Source organism: Marmota marmota, unplaced genomic scaffold (genome assembly GCF_001458135.2).
Source record: "Marmota marmota marmota unplaced genomic scaffold, marMar, whole genome shotgun sequence".
NCBI lineage: Eukaryota > Metazoa > Chordata > Mammalia > Rodentia > Sciuridae > Marmota > Marmota marmota.
In genome coordinates this window covers 54,240,137-54,261,585 of record NW_025999900.1, presented here as the reverse complement: position 1 = coordinate 54,261,585, position 21,449 = coordinate 54,240,137, and the positions used below count along the sequence as shown (strand labels likewise).

General features: G+C 37.0%; 1 protein-coding gene and 1 pseudogene across 1 annotated transcript in view; one reads left to right on the top strand and one right to left on the bottom strand.

Moving 5' to 3' along the window:
* Eml5 (EMAP like 5) overlaps nucleotides 1-21,449 on the top strand; it is a 194,718-nt gene that overhangs the window by 127,034 nt on the left and 46,235 nt on the right. Inside the window, exons 25-27 of the mRNA XM_048799527.1 lie at nucleotides 16,328-16,480; nucleotides 17,583-17,714; nucleotides 18,585-18,673. Coding sequence (XP_048655484.1) covers nucleotides 16,328-16,480; nucleotides 17,583-17,714; nucleotides 18,585-18,673 — 374 coding nt within the window. The remainder of the gene's footprint in view (nucleotides 1-16,327; nucleotides 16,481-17,582; nucleotides 17,715-18,584; nucleotides 18,674-21,449) is intronic.
* On the bottom strand, nucleotides 15,029-15,804 carry LOC107143328 (annotated as a pseudogene).

Sequence of the window (21,449 nt, the reverse complement as noted above, 5' to 3'; positions counted from 1 at the left end):
TGTGAAGACATAGTCATATAGATACATATGAGAAACACAGTATGGTGATAGACTCACAGACTGGAATAATGTGTCTGTAAGCCAAGGCATACCAAGTATTGTTGGGAACCACCAGAAGCTATAGAGAGTCAAGGAAGGATTCTTCCCTAGAACTTGCAAGAGGATTGTAGTGCTGATCTACATCCCTAGCCCTTTTTCTTTTAGTTTGGGATAGGGTCTCACTAAGCTGCCCAAGCTGACCTCAGACTTGTAATCCTCTGGTCTCAGCCTCCCAAGTAGCTGGGATTATAGGCATGTACCACCATTCCTGATGCCCTTCTATTTTTCATCCCTGGGGAATTTTCCTTATTTTTTAATGAGCTCAGCTATAAAAGAATACCTGCTATGCTAATCTTGCTTTAACTCAACTTTCTACCTGTTCTTTATCCGCACCCAACCAGCAGAATAAGAATTGAATAAAACATGCAACTGTGATGATTGATATCAGTATTATTCTGTTTCTCTGCTTCTCCTTTGAAGCAGAACTCTTCAAAATAGTTGTTCCACAAGCCACTCCACTTAGGCTTTTATCTCTATTTGTCTATTGAACTTCCTGCCAGTCTCTTGGTTGGTCTTCACCTTACTTAACCTCATAGCAGTTTCTGATATAAGCGATCATTTCTTCTTTCATTTTTCTCTGGAACTCATGCATACCTTTGTTTCCCCGTCTATTTCACTGGCTCCTAACTTATTCCCTTTGCTGGCTCTGCTTCTTCTTTTTGCTCTCTTGGTGAATTTTCCGGTCTTCCCCTAGCCTTTTTTCCCCTCCATATGTACAATCACACTTTAGAGATTAGAAAAGTTTCTGCCTAGTTAGAAGACAGAAACTACACTACTCATTTCAAAGGGTAAATTTATTTTTAAAAAAGTATTATTAACTAATAAAAGGTGGTAACTACTGTAAAAAGGCTGTAGAGGTAGCTCTCATAGAAAGCAACTTCTACCTTTAGGCTGAGGAAGAGCAAACAAAGAATTTAAAGAATATTCAGACCTTTTTGGAAAGGGTGTGGCCGTCACCAGAAGGCTCAGTCTGTCTATGGTGAAGAAGCCTGCCGGGGGTACAGACCAGAGCTGAATGGGCAGGACCACTTGGTTGGTGAAGAGTTTAACATAGGGCAAAGGCCACTGAACTGTGAGGACTCTGCTGTGTTGGTGGAGAATCTTGCTGGAGGCTGCAAATTGTAACTGAGTCCTTAGGACCGTTACTGTCATGGTGGAGAAACTTTCTGGAGAACTCAAATGAAGATTCCACTGTGAATATTGCTAGCAGGCTTCCTACACACCAGTATCCTGGCAATGTATGTAAAGCAGCACAGAAATAGGAGGGAGTCACCTTCTCCAGTTTGGACTTTATAGTGTCTCTCTAGCACCCTCTACTGGCCAAATTTAGTATCAGTCAGCAGGCAAAAGCAAAACAGTCCATGAGGTCCAAATAGTAAAATTGGAACTGAGCATCAATAAATTAGTTACTGGCACAGTCTGCCCTTTTGGCTAATCAGCATCCACATGCTCCTTTCTACACACATTTGATCTTCAGTACATTCACAGAACCAACGTTATGTTTTTAGCCAGAGATGCAGTTACCCTTGGTTCAAGTGAAGAAGTTCTCACATGTTCCTCAAATAGAGAAGACATATAGTCCCAGCAGTCTTTATATCCATTGATTACTGCAGTAATTACTGTCAAATTTAGTCAGAATCTTACTGAATATTCTATTGCATTGAGAATAATTGTAGGTTGGGGTTGTGGCTCAGTGGTAGAGTGCTTGCCTAGCATGTGTGAGGCACTGGGTTCAATTCTCAGTGCCACATAAATAAATGAATGAAATAAATGTCTATCAACATCTTTAAAAAATTAAAAATTAAAAAAAAGAATAATTATAAAACTGGGTGCAGTGGTGCATACTTATAATCCCAGTGACCCTCAGGAGACTGAGGTGGAAGGATCACAAGTTAGAAGCCATCCTCCACAATTTAGTGAGATCTTGTCTCAAAATAAAAAATAAAAAGGGCTGAGGATATAGCTCAGAGTATCACTGGGTTCAATCCTTAGTACTACAAGAAAAAAGAATAAATTGTGAAGCTAACTTCTAACGAATGTTATGAAATATTAAGGAAAAAACTAAATAGTGCATGTGTGTGTATATATATATATACACACACATACACACTAAGTATGTGTGTATATATATACCATATACATATATACACACACATACATATATGTGTGTATGTGTGTGTGTGTGTGTGTGTATAAACATTTATACAACGTTGCTCTGCTCCTTGTTTCTGTAGTTGGTCATAAAGCTGTAGTTGATATCAATAACCTCTTTCTTACAGTACCTATTCTGTAGTTTCTTTGTCCATAGCCAGAACTTCACGTTCTTAACATTATTTAGCTGGTGGGGAGACCCAAACCTTTATTACTGAAGCATCTGAAATCTTAATAACTCTACCTTTTATTCATGGTTGCTATCATTTTCCATCTTTACCATTGATCATGGAAGGACTAACAGGCATCCCAAAAGATCCCCTAAGTTTCAGACATAGTACTCTTTGCCTTCTTTGTATAGCAATTACTCAGTTTCCCCTGATACATCACTGTAGCCAGAACTGTAATAACCGCTTTCTCTTCCTGTTGGTTTAGTGGCATAAGGAGCTCACTATGGCCAGATGGCAGTCTCATCTTTCAATTCAGTGGAACCATTCTTATGTCATCTGGTAGAAGCATTCCTCTGGCGCTTGGGAACTTAGGCTATAAATCATCACCACTCAGAGTTTCTACAATGTGAAACAAAATTATACAAGTTGGTTACTAGATATAATAGAAGAACCACTGAATGTCCAGATCCATGTATTCTGGCAGTGAGGTACATAGCACCATATAGTAGCTTATCATTCAAAGCTTATACTGAAGCCTATAAAGACAGAACCCCAGTCTTTTGGGGTATTATTTCCCAAGTGGTGGTAAATTAGTCTTCAGTAAGCCATTTGACTTTCTGTTAGCATCTTTATCTGTGGTAAAACCAGATAATTACATGGACATAAGACTAATCCTATACATCCTTCACTGTGCAATGAGTTCCTTGATCAAAGTATGGAATACTGTGATGATGATTTAAGGACTTTCACGGATGGTGGAGCAAGCAGAAGCATTACAGGCAGAAGGCAAATCCAGAATTCATGTCTACTCCTGTGAGTATAAATCCTTGCCCCTTCCATAATGGAAGTGATCCAATATAATCAACATGTTACCAAGTAACTGATTTGTATCCCTATTATGAGTTCCATTGGTCTTTGCTATTAACAGATTATACACTGCGCAGTAAGATCAGCTTTGGTAAGGAGAAGCCCATATTTTTTAGCTCAAGCTCTATCTTTGCCAACATCAGCCCACTGAGCAAGTGCTAAGTGACTAGGAAAAGAGGCTGACTGATATCCTTAGAGCATATCACTTTGTGTGTTTTACTATTAACAGCATTCTCTGTAGTGGATTCCTTTGGTAAGTATTCCTTTGGATACAAAAAATTTCACTGCCTATGCCCTCTCTGAGATCTTTATCCTTCTATTTTCCAGATTTCCTTGTGTCGAATCTTAACACTCCTGTTTCTTCCAAGTCCCTAACTGTTAATCCAATTTGTTAGCAAATACAAATGAATCAATACAAATCTGCACATCTTGTTATCTCTGACTGCAAAGTGAAAAACTAGATGTAGTGCTTGAAGTGCTGCTCACTGGGAGGTTTTACCTTCACTTCTATCCTTCAGGGTCATCTCCAAGCAAGGTTGTAGTGCTTTCTTATGGGTGCCAATATATAGAGAAATATAAGTGTGGCTCAAATTTTTTCTTCCACAGTGAATTGATCATAAGGAACATCCATGAGACCATAGGTATAGATTGAGAGAAGGATACGGCATTGTAGCAGAAATTGTCAAAGGGTTTTGAGCCACCTGTTTACATACATTACTTACAACTTCCAGATCTTTCCAAGACTAATCTTTGACTATAAAGGCAGTGCTAAGAGGAAAGTTCATTTCACTAAGCTCATTCATTAAAAAAGAAAAAGTCAACATTTAAATGACTTGACATTACAGCTCAAGGCACCAGAAAAAGAAGATCAAATAAACACTAAAAGCAGTAGAAGACAGGAAATAATTAAAATCAGGGCTGAAATCAATGAAATTGAAACAATTGAAAAAAATGACAAAATAAAAAGCTTTTTTCTTTGAAAAAATGAATAAAATTGACAACCCCTTAGTCATTCTAACGAAAAGAAAGAGAAAACTCAAATTACTAAAATTTGTGAGGAAAATGGAAATATCACAACAGATACTGTTGAAATACAGAAGATAAGTAGATACTATTCTGAAAATTTATACTCCAATAAAATAGAAAATATTGAAGACACTAACAAATTTTTTGAAAATATGATCTGGCCATCCTGAATAGGGAGAACATACACAACTTAAATAGATCAGTTTCAAGCAATGAAATAGAAGACAGTATCAAAAGCCTACCAACTGGGCTGGGGTTGTGGCTCAGTGGTAGAGTGCTTGCCTCACATGTTCAATTCTCAGTACTGCATATAAATAAATGAATAAAATAAAGATCTGTAAACACTAAAAAATATTTTTTTTAAAAAAGCCTAACAACTAAGAAAAGTCTGGGACCAGTCAGAATCTCAGCTGAGTTCTACAAGACCTTCAAAGAAGAATTAATACCAATACTCCTCAAATTATCCCATGAAACAGAAAAGGAGGGAACCCTTCCAAACTCATTCTATGAGGCTAGCATCAACCTGATACCAAAATCAGACAAAGACACATCAAGGAAAGAAAACTTCCAACCAATATCCTTGATGAACATAGTTGCAAAAATTCTCAATAAAATTCAGGCAAATCGCATGTTCCAATGGGGTTCATCCCAGGATGCAAGGTTGGTTCAACATACATAAATCAATAAACGTAATTCATCACATCTTAGACTTAAAGATAAAAATCATATGATTTCAATAGATGCAGAAAAATCATTTGATATAAAATACAATACCCTTTCATGTTCAAAACACTAGAAAAACTAGGGATAGTAGGAATATACCTCAACATTGTAAAAGATGTCTATGCTAAGCCCAAGGCCAACATCATTCTAAATTGGGAGCATTCTCCAAGAACTAGAACAAGACAGGGATGCCCTGTCTCACCACTCCTATTCAACATACTCCTTGAAAAACTATCCAGAGCAATTAGACAAATAAAAGAAACTAAAGGGATATGCATAGGAAAAGAAGAACTCAAATATCACTATTTGCCGACAATATGATTCTATACTTTGAGGATCCAAAAAAACTCCACCAGAAAACTTCTAGAATTAATAAATGAATTCAGCAAAGTAGCAGGATATAAAATCAATACCCATAAATCAAATGCATTGTTATACACCAGTGCTGAACCCTTAGAAAGAGAAATTAGGAAAACTACCCCACTCACAACAGCCTCAAAAAAAAAAAAAAAACTTGGGAATCAATCTAACAAAAGAGGTGAAATACCTGTACAATGAAGAACACTAAAGAAAGAAATTGAAGAAGACCTTAGAAGATGGAAAGATTTCCCATGTCTTGGATAGGAAGAATTAATATTGTCAAACTGGCCATACTACCAAAAGCATTATACAGATTTAATGCAATTCCAATTAAAATACCAGCAACATTCTTCATAGAAATAGAAAAAACAATCATGAAAATCATTTGGAAAAATAAGAGACCCAGAATAGACAAAGAAATCCTTAGCAAGAAGAGTGAAGCAGGAGGCATCATAATACCATACCTTAAACTATATTACAGAGCTATAGTAACAAAAATGGCATCATATTGGCCCCAAAAAAGACATGTAGTCCAATGGTAAAGAATAAAAGACCAGAAACAAACCCACATAAATACAGTTATCTCATACTAGACAAAGGTGCCCAAAACATACAGTGGTGAAAAGATAGCATCTTCAACAAATGGTGCTGGGAAAATTGGAAATCCACATGCAGCAAAGTGAAATTAAATTACTATCTCTCACCGTGCACAAAACTCAATGTGGATCAAGGACCTAGGAATTATACCAGAGAACCTGTGCCTAATAGAAGAAAAAGTAGGCCCAGTTCTTTACCATGTCAGTTAGATCCTGATTTCCTTAACCAGATCCTAAAGTGCAAGAAATAAAACCAAGAATTAATAAATGAGATGGGTTCAAACTAAAGAGCTTCTTTTTGGAAAAGGAATTAATCAAGAATGTGAAGAGAGAGTCCACAGAGCAGGAGAACATCTTTACTATGTGCACATCAGATAGAGCACTAATTTCCAGGATATATAAAGAATGTTCAAAAAATGTAACACCAAAAAAAAATAATAATAATTACCCAGTCAATAAGTGGGCTAAGGAACTGAACAGACACTTCTCAGAATAATATATACAATTGATCAACAAACATATGAAAAAAATATTCATTCAGTCAGAATGGCACCTCTCAAGAATACGAACAACAGTGTGTGTCGGTGAGGATGTGGGGGAAAAGGCACACTCATACATTGCTGGTGGGACTGCAAATTAGTGCAGCCAATATGAAAAGCAGTATGGAGATTCCTTGGAAAACTTGGAATGGAACTACCATTTGATCTGGCTATCCCACTCCTCAACTTATACCTAAACAACATTAAAACAGTATACTATAGGGGCACAGCCATATCAATGTTTATAGCAGCACAATTCACAATAGCTAAATTGTGGAACCAACCCAGATACCTTTCAGTAGATGAATGGATAGGGAAACTTTGGTATATATACACAATGGAACATTACTCAGCATTAAAAAAGAATAAAATCATGGCATTTGCAGGTAAATGGATGGAGTTGGAGAATATAATAATAAGTGAAGTAAACCAATCCCCGAAAACCAAAGGTTGAATGTTTTCTTGATATGAGGGTGCTGACTCATAATGGCAATTGAAGGGGAGCATGGGAGGAATGGAGGAACTTTAGATAGGGCAAAGGGGAGGGAGAAGTGGGGTAGGGGCAAGAGGGTAGGAATGATGGTGGAATGAGTTAGACATCCTAAGCACATGTATGAAGACACAAAAGGTGTGAAAATACTTTGTGTATTGACTTGAAAAATTGTGCTCTATATGTGTAATATGAAATGAATTGCATTTTGCCATCATATATAACAAATTAGAATAAATAATTTAATAAAAAAAGAGAAATAGAAATCAAAACTAAGATTTCATCTCACTCCATTCAGAATGGCAGTTATCAAGCATACAAGCAATAATTGTTGGCAAGGGTGTGGGGAAAAAGGTACACTCATACATAGCTGGTGGCACTGCAAATTGATGCAACCACTCTGGAAGGCAATATGGAGATTCCTTTAAAAACTTGAAATGGAACCACCATTAGACCCAGCTATCCCATTCCTCGATCTATACCCAAAGGACTTAAAATCAGCATACTATAGTGATGCAGCCACATCAATGTTTATAGCAGCTCAATTCACAATAGCTAAACTGTGGAACCAACCTAGATGTCCTTCAATAGATGAATGTATAAAAAAAAAAACTGTGGTACATATACACAGTGAAATATTATTCTGCATTAAAAGAGAATAAAATTATGGCATTTGCGGGTAAATGGATGGAGTTGGAGAATATCATTCTAAATGAAGTAAGCCCAATCCCAAAAAAACCAAAGGCCCAGTGTTCTCTGTGATAAGTGGTTGCTGATCTATAATGGGGGGTAGGAGAAGAATGGAGGAACTTTAATTAAGCAAAGGGGAGAATAGGGAGAGGAGGGCACATGGGGTAGGAAACATGGTGGAATGATATGGACATCATTACCCTATGTACATGTATGACTGCAAATATGGTGCAACTCAACATCGTGTACAACCAGATAAAAGTTGTGCTCCATATGTGTACAATGAATCTAAATGCATTCTGCTGTCATGTATAACTAATTAGAACAACAGCAAAAAAGGGCTGGGGATATAGCTTAGTTGGTAGAGTGCTTGCCTCACATGCACAGGGCCCTTGGTTCTATCCCCAGCACTGACACACACACACACACACACACACACACACAAACAAACAAACAATTAGGACAAATAAGAAAAAAGACTAGTTGTATATCATTTTCACTTGATATATTGCCACTGTGCACACTCAAACCATGGCTTGATTGCTCATGTACTTCCAATTCATGATTGGAAGTATAGGATACATAGTGACATAGGCATTTACTCTCTGACAAGGTCTAGTAGCAATCTAGAAGCTACTTCTCAAAAGGAAAATAATTATCTGTAAAGGAGAGCATGGAATTTGCTCTCGGATCCTATGGTTCTTCAGTATGATTTTCCTTGGGTAGCTTTCTAGTGGCTCCATATAGCATCCCTATGTACCACATATACTTTGAGTGTCATTGGATCTGCTGGCTCATTCTTCCCAAGTGAAAAATCAGCTTTCCTTCTTTTGCTCTGGTGCTCACTGCAAGTTGGAAGCCTTTCAGTGACTTGCAAAATTATTTGTTAGGTGGGTAGAAGCAGCTTCTCTGAAATGTAGTATATGTTGCTTCCATGAGGCTAACAGTGTTTTGCTCCTTTTGTTCATGTGATAGGTGATGGGAGGTACAGCAACTTGTCTTTTACCTTGGAGGGAATATCTTGACATACTCCAGACCAATAGACATCAGACACATCACTGATGTGGCTGGTGCCTAGGTGGCTGAGTTATTATCAGCCACTTTCTTGATTCACATGTCTTACTAAGGCATCTAAAGTACTTGTTGCTTCCTGCTTCCCAGATCCATTCAGCATAATGTCATCAATGTAGTGGACCATTGAGATGTTTTGTGAAATGTCAAGACCCTCAGGATCTCTGTGAACTATATTATGGCAGAGAACAGGAGAGTTGAAATAACCCTGAGGCAAGGCTTTGAAGGTATACTCAGGTACAAGCCAGGTAAAAGCAAACTGCTTTTGGTGGTCCTTTCAAATTGGTAAGGAGAAAAAAAGCATTAACCAAGGCAATGAGTCTAGTAGCAATGACTGCACACCAAATGTTAGGAGCTGCATTAATTTGTTCCAGTAAAGATGGTACATCTGGAGGATCAGTTTCAATTGGAGTCACTACCTGATTAAATTTATTATTCAGTTATTATCTAAAATTCATCTAATTTTAATATAGACCCAACAGGCAATTTTACATGATATGATAGATATCCCTACTCCTGCATATTTCAAGTATTTGATAGTGTTACTGATTTTTATAATTCTTGGGCTCAACATTTTGCTTCTGGTTTATCGTCTTGGTAGAGAAGGGAATCTCCAGAGGCTTCCACCCAGTTCTTTGTATCATAGTGACCTTTAGCCCATGGATTATAACAGTAGCATGGAAGAGTCTACCAGTTGCCAAGTATTGTAATTTAGGAATTGGGTGGGTCCTACTGTGATTCAAACTTGACCTAAGATTTCATCTATTATATATGATCCCCATAATCTTTCACAATGGTAGAAAATAACATCATTTTGTGTCCTAAAAATTAGAATCAATTCAGATTTTATGTGTAGTAATCCTTGAAAATTTGGATATTTTCTTTTTCCAATTTGCGGCCATTCTCTTAAGTGGCCACAGTTCCCTTGGGAGAAGATATGTGTCATATATTTATGATAGTTCTACTGGATTCTAGCCTCCCCCTCAGTAAGGGGCTCCTTGTATAAACATTGGCTTAGGTCTGAAAACTGGTTGAGAATCTATGGTTCTCCATTGTGGGAATTTAAGTCAGGTTTTTAGCCACCACATCTGAAGTTTCTTCTGTTAAATAAATTGTTAATCTGGTAGCCTACCTATTTCATTCATACAGAAATGTGCTTAATTAGCCATCAACAGAAATCCCTACAGACTAAAGTATTCTGATTATCAGTACATTCCTCCCGTCCTTTTCTGTAAAAGAATCTATTTTGGCTTTAGTGATTAAGAGCTGCCACTTGGCCTCTGCTTCTTCAAGGTTCCTGTTGAATCAGGGAGCCCATATCAATGGCAACCTCTCCTATGGTCATTCCTGACCTACATAGGAGAACAGTTACAGGGCTTGCTAAGATGCAGGTGCTGCCCTTAATATGTCATTGCCTTAGTGAAGGAACTATTTCTAGACTTTAGGGGAAGGGGTAGATATAGTTGGTGGGTGGGTGGGTATGAGGTTGCTAATGAAAAATCTGCTTTAACATTCATACCTCCCTGTGCTGTTGATGTAGCTTAGTGGTAGAGCACTTGCCTGGCATGCATGAGGCCTTGGGTTTGATCCCCAACACTGAAAAAAAAAAAAAAGAAGCAGCAACTTTCTTCCTTCCTAAGCTTTTAGATTCATTCCTTTACAACAAGCATCAACTTATGGATCAAGTTTGACCCACCCTCTCATTTTTATAGTTTTTTTTTTTTTATCACAACCATGCCCATTTACTTATGTGTTGTCTGGAGCTGGTTTTGCACTACAGTACAGTAACAGAGTTGAGTAGCTATGACTGATATTATATGGCCTGCAAAACTGAAAACATGTACTGTCTATTCCTTTAATAAAAATTTACTCATCTCTGCCCTACAGCATGCTGAGATTTGACCCAAATTATGAGTCTAGTGGCAACGGGTAGTTATGCTAGTTCTTCAGAAAGATGAGCATTCCTTTGCAAGGCAATTGCCCCAAAAGGTCAGACTTCTTAAACACAGGGAAAGAAAGCAGGTGAGACTCAGAAAAACAGAAGTTTGAGATCTCACCTTTGTTTAAGTCCAACGAGATGTGCCCTTTTGGTGCCCTAATTTTATTTCTTTTTTAAAATTTTGTTCTAATTAGTTATACATGACAGTAGAATGCATTTTGACACATCATACATAAAATGGAGTATACTTCTCATTCCTCTGGTTGTACATGATGTAGAATCATGCTGTTTGTGTAATCATATGTACATTTGGTAGTAATGTTCAATTCCACTATCCTTCTTACCCCCATATCTCCTCCCCTCCCTTCACTCCTCTCTGCCTAATCCAAAGTACCTCTATTTTTCCCAACCCTCCCCCATTATGGATTGGCATCTGTTTATCAGAGAAAACATCCATTCTTTGCTTTTGGGGATTGGCTTATTTTTCTTAGCATAATATTCTCCAGTTCAATTCATTTACCTAAGAATGCCATAATTTCATTATTCTTTAGGGCTGAGTAATATTCCATTGTGTCTATATACCACATTTTCTTTATCCATTCATCTGTTGAAGGGCACCTAGGTTAGCTCCATAGTTTAACTATTGTAAGTTGAGTTGCTATAAACATTGATGTGGCTGCATCACTGTAGTGTGCTGATTTTTAAGTTCTTTTGGTATAAACTGAGGAGTGGAATAGCTGGGTCAAATGGTGGTTCCATTCCAAGTTTTTTGAGGCCCTGGGTTTGATCCCCAACACTGAAAAAAAAGGAGCAGCAACTTCCTACCTTCCTAAGCTTTTAGATTTATTCCTTTACAACAAGCATCAACTTATGGATCAAGTTTGGCCCACCCTCTCATTTTTTATAGTTTTTTTTAATCACAACCAAACTGCTTTCCATAAGGGTTGCACTGGCTCCCTAATTTCCATACAAGAAATTTAGTGAAGCTGTATAATTCAGTTGACATTCTATATCTGCAGACAGTGAAATTTGTGTTTAGATTTTAGTGACTATAATGTCAGGTATTCTTTTATACTCGCTGTGGAAGCTTTCTCAGACTGCAATTCATGCTAGGAATTTAAGGACCTGAGCTCATTACGTCTTTCTGTAGATTCTTCATGCAGTCAGAGGAATCTGTTTCACAACACTGTCTTTTTACTTGTCTTTGTAGTCATCATTATTATAGTGGTCAAGGGCAGCAGCCTCTTGGGCTTCCAAGGCATTAACTTTAATAGGTAGTTTATTACAGTCAACGGCAGGATTAGTAACTTGATTAATTGTGACACCAGTGCATGCCTTGGATTATCAGCATCCCGTTTCCTACTGGTAAGGACTCAGCACTGTGCTCAAGCCCAAAGACTATGATGTGTTAACTAATATAAGGTGGTTAACTAGTAGAAGGCTTAAAAATATTTTAAGAGATGTATAAGGAGCAACTGCAGAAAGCAGCTACTATATTTAAGGCTAATGAACTTGAAGATCAAACTCCTCTACCACTCTCTGTGGAGAGTGCATGCATGCCACAGGACCCTGTACCACCTACCAGTGGTAAAGAAATTTGCCAGAGGACATGTGTCACAACTGGTCTAGGAAATCCTTTGTTATAATGGTAGGAAAAAAAAAAAAACATTAATCTGCTAATGTCTAGACACCAGAAGGAAGCAAAGTTCCTTCCTTCTGCTTTGGCCTTGCACTGTCCCTCTAGTACCTTTACTAGCACAAATCAAATCAGTTGGCAAAGGAAAAATGTTTATAGGATTCAGTTTCAGTAAAAAATAATGGGATTAAAATAGTGAATTTGGAGCTAAGCAGCAATAAAATTAAGAAAAAGTTCTTATTCTATTTCATGGATGTAACTGCCATCTATATGCTGTTGCCTCATATTTTTATATCTCTTGCCTGTACCCCCTGATCTCCAGAGAAGAATTAATATGTCAAACTGGCTCTTTGCTGTCTTCAATTGAACTTCTTAGGCATCCTTACCCAAAGTGGTACAGAAATGAATACTTGTACCTTGTCTAGTTTCTCTCATACCAGTAAATGGCATCACCATTGAAGCAGAAACCACCACTTACTCTACACTCAGTTGGTTAAAGTTCTTTCATATGTATTTTCAAACATGTCCAAATCCTACCACTTCTCATCATTTCCACTGCTGTCATCCTGCTCCAGGTCATCTCTCGACTCTCAGATCTCAAATTACATCCTACATTTCTTCATTGCCAGTTTATGCTTGTTAATTAGATGACTACTTATTCTCATTCTGTAACAGCTGTACCCCATCCCTCTTCCATCTTATTTCATGAAAGGTTCAAAAGCCTTAGGGTTTTTGTATGCTTGCTGCATCTCTTGCTGTCAGAGTAAGCCCATTGTTCTGTATTTATCAGTGTAGTACTAACCTTTTTTAAAAAAATTAATACTAACAATAATATTAATATCATTTGCGTAGTTTTGAAACCTAGATTTTTCTATCTTTAACTAATAATTACCTATTGTCAAATTTCCCTTTTATTTTGTTTTGTTTTGTTTTCAAAATATTCTCATCTGTTAAATTAAGAGTGTCTCCCATAGAAAAGCAGTGGAGGCCCCATAGGGCAAGTACAAAATAGAATTAAAACTCCCAAGGGTTTGTCTTTAAAAAAGAAAAGGCAGAACCTATTTTCAAATTTTAAAAAACATTTTAAAGCATTTTAAAAGATGGCCTCATTTCCTAAATTTCTGATTTCTTGGGTAGAATCTACTAAGATAGCAGTCTTCTCCCCCCACCCCCAAAAGTTTCCACTTATGTTATTGGCATTTGTTAGTTAATAGGTAAAATCTCTTTTTCTTTTTCATCAACTTAATTTCTGTATTGTTGCATTTTTTTAATATTTATTTTTTAGGTATAGATGGACACAACAGAATGCCTTTATTTTTATGTGGTGCTGAGGATAGAACCCGGGTCCCACCCGCTCTAGGCAAGCGCTCTACTGCTGAGCCACAATCCCAGCCCTGTGTTGTTGCTTTTTAATAGTTCATTTTATTCAACAACTAAAGTCAGACCAGTACACTGCCTTATTAGGGAAAACCATTCCTGTATACCATCTTGTATGTTGGAATAGATCATATCAGGTATCAGAACATTCTCTTTTATTCAGTGTATTCACAAGAAGATTGAATGGAGGTAGAAGGGCAGATCCTTGCATATGAGGAAAGTTGTGTTAAAGTTTCAACACATCTTGGTTTAAGTGGAGTGCCAGGGTAAGTTGTTGCACATAACACACACTTCCTCACTGCCTGCAACCCCAGTTCCTGTCTGCCTTTTCCACCAAACAACTCTGAGACAACCTAAACCCAGAGGTTACCAATGGATTGAGTACAATGGGGAAGACACCTTACTTCTACTCTTTGGGATTAAATGGTCTAGAACCGAGTAGGGGAACTATGGCCAAAAACAAGTTTTTGTTTAAGGAAGCTTTGTTAGAAACAAGAATGACATATGAATTCAAATCCAGAAAAAAAAAATGCTACTGGGGAGAAATAAAATCGTAGCTGATGTTCTTAAAAAAACCTATAAGAAAGGGTTGGAGAATGACCTTTTATACACAAGCTCTAAGAACCCTGGACACAACAGGAGCTTTGTCTAACACAGTTTGGGTCTACTGAGCCAGATTTCTTGAGAGCTGCCTAGCAGGTAGCCTACCTCGTATATCACATCTGTCTGGCTCAGTCTGCAGTGAGAGTCCTTCAGCTCCATCAAAGTGCTCTCCAATGTGTTATAGGCATCCTTTTTTTGTTGTTGTTTATTTCTTTCTTTTTTTATTATTGGTTGTTCAAAACATTACAAAGCTCTTGACATATTATATTTCATACATTTGATTCAAGTGGGTTATGAACTCCCATTTTTACCCCGTATACAGATTGCAGAATCACATCGGTTACACATCCACGTTTTTAAATAGTGCCATACTAGTGTCTGTTGTATTCTGCTGCCTTTCCTATCCTCTACTATCCCCCCTCCCCTACCATCTTCTCTCTCTACCCCATCTACTGTACTTCATTTCTCTCCCTTGTTTTTTTTCCCTTTCCCCTCACTTCCTCTTATATGTAATTTTGTATAACGATGAGGGTCTCCTTTCATTTCCATGCAGTTTCCCTTCTCTCTCCCTTTCCCTCCCACCTCTCGTCCCTATTTAATGTTAATCTTTTTCTCATGCTCTTCCTCCCTGCTCTGTTCTTAGTTGCTCTCCTTATATCAAAGAAGACATTTGGCATTTGTTTTTTAGGGATTGGCTAGCTTCACTTAGCATAATCTGCTCTAATGCCATCCATTTCCCTGCAAATGCCATGATTTTGTCATTTTTTAATGCTGAGTAATACTCCATTGTGTATAAATGCCACATAAAGCTCCTCAATTCCAGGAAATTCTTGACACATTTGCTCTTCTGACCGGAGGGGAGGGACTTATGTCACCTGGATAGCTGGGGAGATTTCAGGGGAATGAGGTCTCCAGCTGATGGTTGGTGCTGGTAAGTTCCCAATTCTTGCCTTGACCATGGTGGCCAGCTCACTTAGGGTCTCTTGATGGCACAGGTACTCACTCTAACTAAACACCCCTGTCTCACAGCAGGCTAGTGCCTGGCTATTCAGCAGGGTATCCGTGAGGGTCTTCCATACAACTTTGAAAGGAGTAATAGTGTTTCACAGATCTAGCAAGGAGGAGCAGAAATTATTGCCCATTAAGGAACGGTGGTGCCAGCCTTCAGCATGAAATGGGATCTCAGAGGCAAGGATGGCATCCAAAAGTTTCATCCTGTACAAATAGTTGTAGCAACTTTGATTTACCTGGGTTTCCAGTTGTAGCAGACTTGCGTCTGCAAGTTGCTGGGATTCATACTTGATGTTCTGAACACTGAAGAGTTGAGTGTCATTCTCCTCTTTTAAGTCTTTGGGAACATTGTGTCCCACAGGGACATGGGGTCCCATTGTAGGTTCATTTGCAAGTGCATGATTGCTTCTTCACAAAAATAAATAGCAGTACAAATATCAGGCTCCTGTAGGTCATCACATGCACCCAGGCACAACATTCACCCAGGACTGCCTCCCCACACAGAACTGCATGGTTTTCCCACTGCTCTGCCTTGTTAGCCAAGGCTGCAGGGAAGAAGCAACCATGCCTGGATTCCCTGGAGTTTGCCGGCCATTTGCTTATGGGGGGAGATCAAGCCAGACCTTGTCTGAAAACATAGTGCCTGGGGGACTAGGAAAGGAGGATGACACCTTCCTGTAACCCCTCTCAGCACTTGGCTCAGACAGGCAATCTCAACTTTTTTTTTCAGCTTAATTTCTTTTAAGACAAATATCAGTACTCAGTTTGGTTACATTTAGAAATGAGTTTAATTTTTTTTTTTTAGAATTTCTTACTGGAATTTTCATAGAAAACTTCATCTGCATCTCTTGACTCCTTTTTTATGTTGATTTGAAGCCATAATAAATATAGGCATCTTCTTTGAAATTAAAGGTCCTTCAAGCATGTATTTTTTAAAAAAGAAAATTTCCTAATACATACTCTTTTCTTCCTTTACCAGGTGGAAGATGTTGCTGTTTTTCTCCTGATGGAAAAGCTTTAGCTGTAGGGCTCAATGATGGAAGTTTCTTAATGGCAAATGCAGATACTCTAGAGGATCTTGTGTCTTTTCACCACAGAAAAGATATTATTTCAGATATTAGATTTTCACCTGGTAAGATTGCGTTTATTTGATTATTAACTTTGGTCTGAATATGAGTAAATGTATCAATGTGTGGTTTATATTAGCTTGTTTTATTTTGGAATTTTACTTTTTTGACTAGAAGGAGCAGTAAGAAATAAAAGCCCTGTATTTGATTATGCAAATATCTTGCTTAGTGCTAATTCTTATTACTAAATTTTCCATATGACTTGGGCCAGGACACTACTCTGAACTTCACCTTTCTCATTTGTAACATAAAAAGAGCTTGACTGTTTTCATGACATTCTTGATATTCTTAGTGCTTTTAAAATTGTATTACTTTGTGCTGGGGATGTAGCGTAGCATGTGAGAGACCCTGGGTTTAATCCCCAGCACCACAAGGAAGAAAATGCATTAATTTTACTCATACATACCAGTTTTCTTGCAGTCATTATTTATTACAAACCTATTATAGGGCTGGGGCTATAGCTCTATGGTAGGGCTCCTGCCTCACACGTATTAGACACTGGGTTCGATCCTCAGCATCACATAAAAATAAATAAAGATATTGTGTCCATCTATAACTAACAACATTTTTTTTAAAAACCTACTATAATACAGTTTTTTAAAAAACCTACTATAATATATTATAATACAATACAATATTAAGCAAAATTTACTTATGTTGGTCTAGATCTTTTTTTTCTAAATTTAAAGAGTTTTTTTGGTCATGAAAACATACCAAAATTACATCATATATAATTTTGACAGTTTGCTCTCCACTGAACTAATTTGTTTCACTAAAATTTACTTTATTATGTTATTTTTTTTAAATTGTAGATGGACACAATACCTTTATTTTATTTATTTATTTTTATGTCTTGCTGAGGATCAACCCCAGTGCTTCACACATGCAAGGCAGGCACTCCACCAGTGACCTACAGCCCCAGCCCCTTGTTAGTTATTAATGTACTTGAAAATGTAATCATTTATCATTTAATACATCTGTTCAATACTAGGTAACTTATGAAGCACCTAAGATTTCTCCAAAAAGATATTAAGAAAATTAACTCTAGTTGCAGAGTGTAAAAACATTTCCACAAGTAGAAAATGCCAAAATATGTTTCTGTTGTAGGATCTGGGAAATATCTGGCTGTGGCATCCCATGACAGCTTTATAGATATATATAATGTAATGAGTAGTAAACGAGTGGGAATATGCAAAGGAGCTACAAGTTGCATAACCCATATTGATTGGGATATTAGAGGTAAGACTTCAAACAGTTTAATATTTAATAAAAGTTTGATTTATAAATAAATTTTATTACACTAAAATTTGATTTAGTGTAGCTAAACATGATTTGTTTGGATCTTGTTAGAATCAAAAACCTTGTGAAAAATAAACTGTATTCTCAAAATTATTTTCCACTACTTTATTTTATATCTAAAAGGGAATGCTGTAAACTTTCTTAGTACTTTACCTTATGTCATTCAAATGACAGTACAGTAATAAGTTGTTTAGTTTGTGGAATAATATAAATATATTGTTCATAAAGATTTTTAGTTAGGTAATGTACTAGTTATTATCTGATAAGTTTGACAAACTTCAAATTTGGAAATATAAATGTTAATGAGTATTTTAACCTCCTTTTCCTATTAGTTAATATGCATTTCCTAAAAATAACCATAATTATATAGCATAATTTAATGAGTATCTTTGTATTTTATGACAGTGTTTGATAAGTTAAAATAAATGTTAAATATTTTAAATGCTACCTTTAAGGGTTATATTTTTATATTTTCAACTTTAATATTTTAAATTAAGGATTCTCTTAGGTATTGCTAAACAAAATACTTGCATGCATTTAAAAAAATTTCAACATTTGTTTCTAAGATTTTTTCAATATGCCTAAAAACAAATAGCTTCTATGTATTTGCATAAATAAAAAATTAAGCTGTTTATGAATTTAATTATATGGAGATTAAGAAAATACAATATCTTAAAATATTTTGATTTGGAGAGGAAAATGATTTTTTATACTTAAGCTTATTTTTTCCCATAAAATTGAAACATTATACTAATGATGTAAGTATTTATATGATATAAGTATGTTCTATATATTTTTTATTTTTTTAAGGAAAGCTTTTACAGGTCAACACTGGTGCTAAAGAACAGTTATTCTTTGAAGCTCCCAGAGGGAAAAAACAAACCATCCCCAATGTGGAGGTAGGAGGACACTGGTGCTTGTAGTGGTGTTCATATGAGTAAAAGTGGTTGGAAAACTTATGCCTACTTTTCATCATTTAGTTACTGTGAAGTTCATTCTCACATTATTTGAATGATATTCTTGGGGTGTGTTTATTTTATTTGGCTAGAATGCGTATAACTATGAAACACCTAAGATAGGTAAAGGAACAGATACTGTTTTAAGTAGAAGAATAAAGCTGGTATTCTAGCTATGCTAGAATCACTTTCCTCAAAGGAAAAGAGGTACCCACTAGTCACTAGTAAGGGACATACCATCTGATTTGAAGTACTGTACATCTGCCACATCTTTGAAACCCATATGCCTATGATGCTTATTAGTAGACTTCTCTTTTTTTAAAAAAAAATTAAGTGTCTTTACTTTTTTGCCTGACAATATTGGATTTTTTGTTTGTTTTGTTTTGGGGTGTTTTAGACATGGCCTAGGAAAACATGCTCAGTAAATTTAATATAAAAGTGGCTTTAAAAAAGAAAAATGTATGGGCTTGGGAAATAGCTCAGTTGGTAGAGTTCTTACCTCACATGCACATGGCACCACACACACACACAAAAAAAAAATGGAAAAAATTTTAAAAAGATTGTACCAGACAGATCGGGCGCGTTCGGGGTGGTATGGCCGTAGACTTTTTTTTTCTTTCTTTCTTTTCTTTTCTCGCTCTTCTCATCCATTCTCCTCTACCCTTCCCCCTCTGGTCCTCACAACCTCAACATATGTGAAACCAAGAACTTTGCATGAAATTGGACTTTAAGAACTGAATCACCAGAATAGTATAATATAGAGGAATTGCATAGGCCCCACCTCACCCCCCCTTTATTTTCTCTCTCTCTCTTTCTTTCTTTCCTTGTTATTTTTTTCTTCCTCCCTCTATCCCACTTACAACCTCCTAACTTTTACTATTTATACGTAGGATAATTTTCTAAATACAGATAAGGAGTTTGAATTTATACATTCTTCCATAAATTACCCCTGTCTATTCATTAGAGTTCTACTCCAAAGTTGCTAAATTAGATTAATCCCATACCTTCACTCCTTTCCCCCTTAACATAGCATCCTATCCCTGACCCTGAGTTCTCTATACACCACCAGAAATGGTATGCCTTTTATGAAACTAATGACTATATTCTAAATAATAATTGAAGTCAAATCTGTAGACATAGAGTCTAACTATAAATGTATTAATAATGAAAACTTGCTCATAGATGATGTATTATTGGGAACTGTTAACATTGTTTTTCTCCACAAAATAGAGATTTTAGAACTATACAAGAGCAATATAGATTTATAGGGGGAAAATATTAACACAACAGTCACACAGAGCTGGAAAGAAACGTGAGCAGCACAATTCACAATAGCTAGACTGTGGAGCCAACCTAGATGCCCTTCAGTGGATGAATGGATAAAAAAAAATGTGGCATATATACACAATGGAATATTACTCAGCACTAAAAAATAATAAGATCATGGTATTTGCAGGGAAATGGATGGCATTAGAGCAGATTATGCTAAGTGAAGTTAGCCAATCCCAAAAAAACAAATGCTGAATGTCTTCTCTAATATAAGGGGGGGTGACTCAAAATGGGGTAAGGAGGAAGAGCAGTGGAAGAAGATTACCTCTACATAGGGAAGAGGGGTGGGAGGGAAAGGGAGGGAGAAGGGGAATTGCATGGAAGGTGGAAGGAGACCCTCATCTTTATACAAAACACATGTATGAAGATGTGAGAAAAAAAGAAAAAAAAAGAACAGCGTTTCCTTAGATTAGGTAGAGAGAAGTGTTGGGAGGGGAGGGGAGGGGTTGGGGGGATAAGAAGGATAGTAGAATAAAACAGACATTATTATTAATATATGTGACTGCATGACCAATATGATTCTGCAACCTGTACACTCAGAAAAATGAGAAATTATATCCCATCTGATTCAAATGATATGTCAAGGTCATTGTACTGTTGTGTGTAACTAATTAAAACAAAAAATTAAAATTAAAAAAAAAAGATTGTACCAGTTGAAAAACATAATGCATAATAGAAATTTAGACATGAACTGTTATGTTTCTTGATTATTCCTTTTTTTTTTTTTTTTTTGCCAGTAAGGATAAATACAGGAGCATCCTACCACTGAGTTAAATCCCTAGACCTCTATGTGTCTTTATATATTTTACTTTGAGATAGGGTCTCCTTGAGTTGCCCAAGTGGGCCTCAAACTAGTGAACCTCCTGAGTACCTGGAATTACTGCACCACTGTGCCTGGCTGTTCCTCGATTATTCACTATCACTGTATGCTCAGCATCTTGAACACACAGTGAGGGCTGGGGATGTAGCTCAGTTGTAGAGTGTTTACCTAGCATGTGTGAGGCTCTGGGGTTGATACCCAACACAGCAAAAAACAATAAAAAGCCCAATCAAGGAAGATGGCCGCTGCGCACGGGGGTTGCTGAAGTCCTGAGCGTGGTGCTCAGAGCAGCGGCTTTAATTGAGATTTCACACAGCGTGTAAGAGCTCCTTTCACCGTTAATCTGTAGTGGACCACTTTGCCAAGCAGCAGGAAGAACAAAGAGATCGAAAAAGAGACGCTTGGCTCCCGGACGCTTTGCCGCCCAGAGCCGCGGGCGCTTTGCTCCCATCTGCTTCCTCTTTCGCTTCGCTCCAAGCAGAAAAGGTGAATGTGTAATCAGCAGTGGATTGTAAGTACCCTAGGCAAAGAAAGCTCAATGCGCTCCGCCTTTTTTTTTTTTTTTTTTTG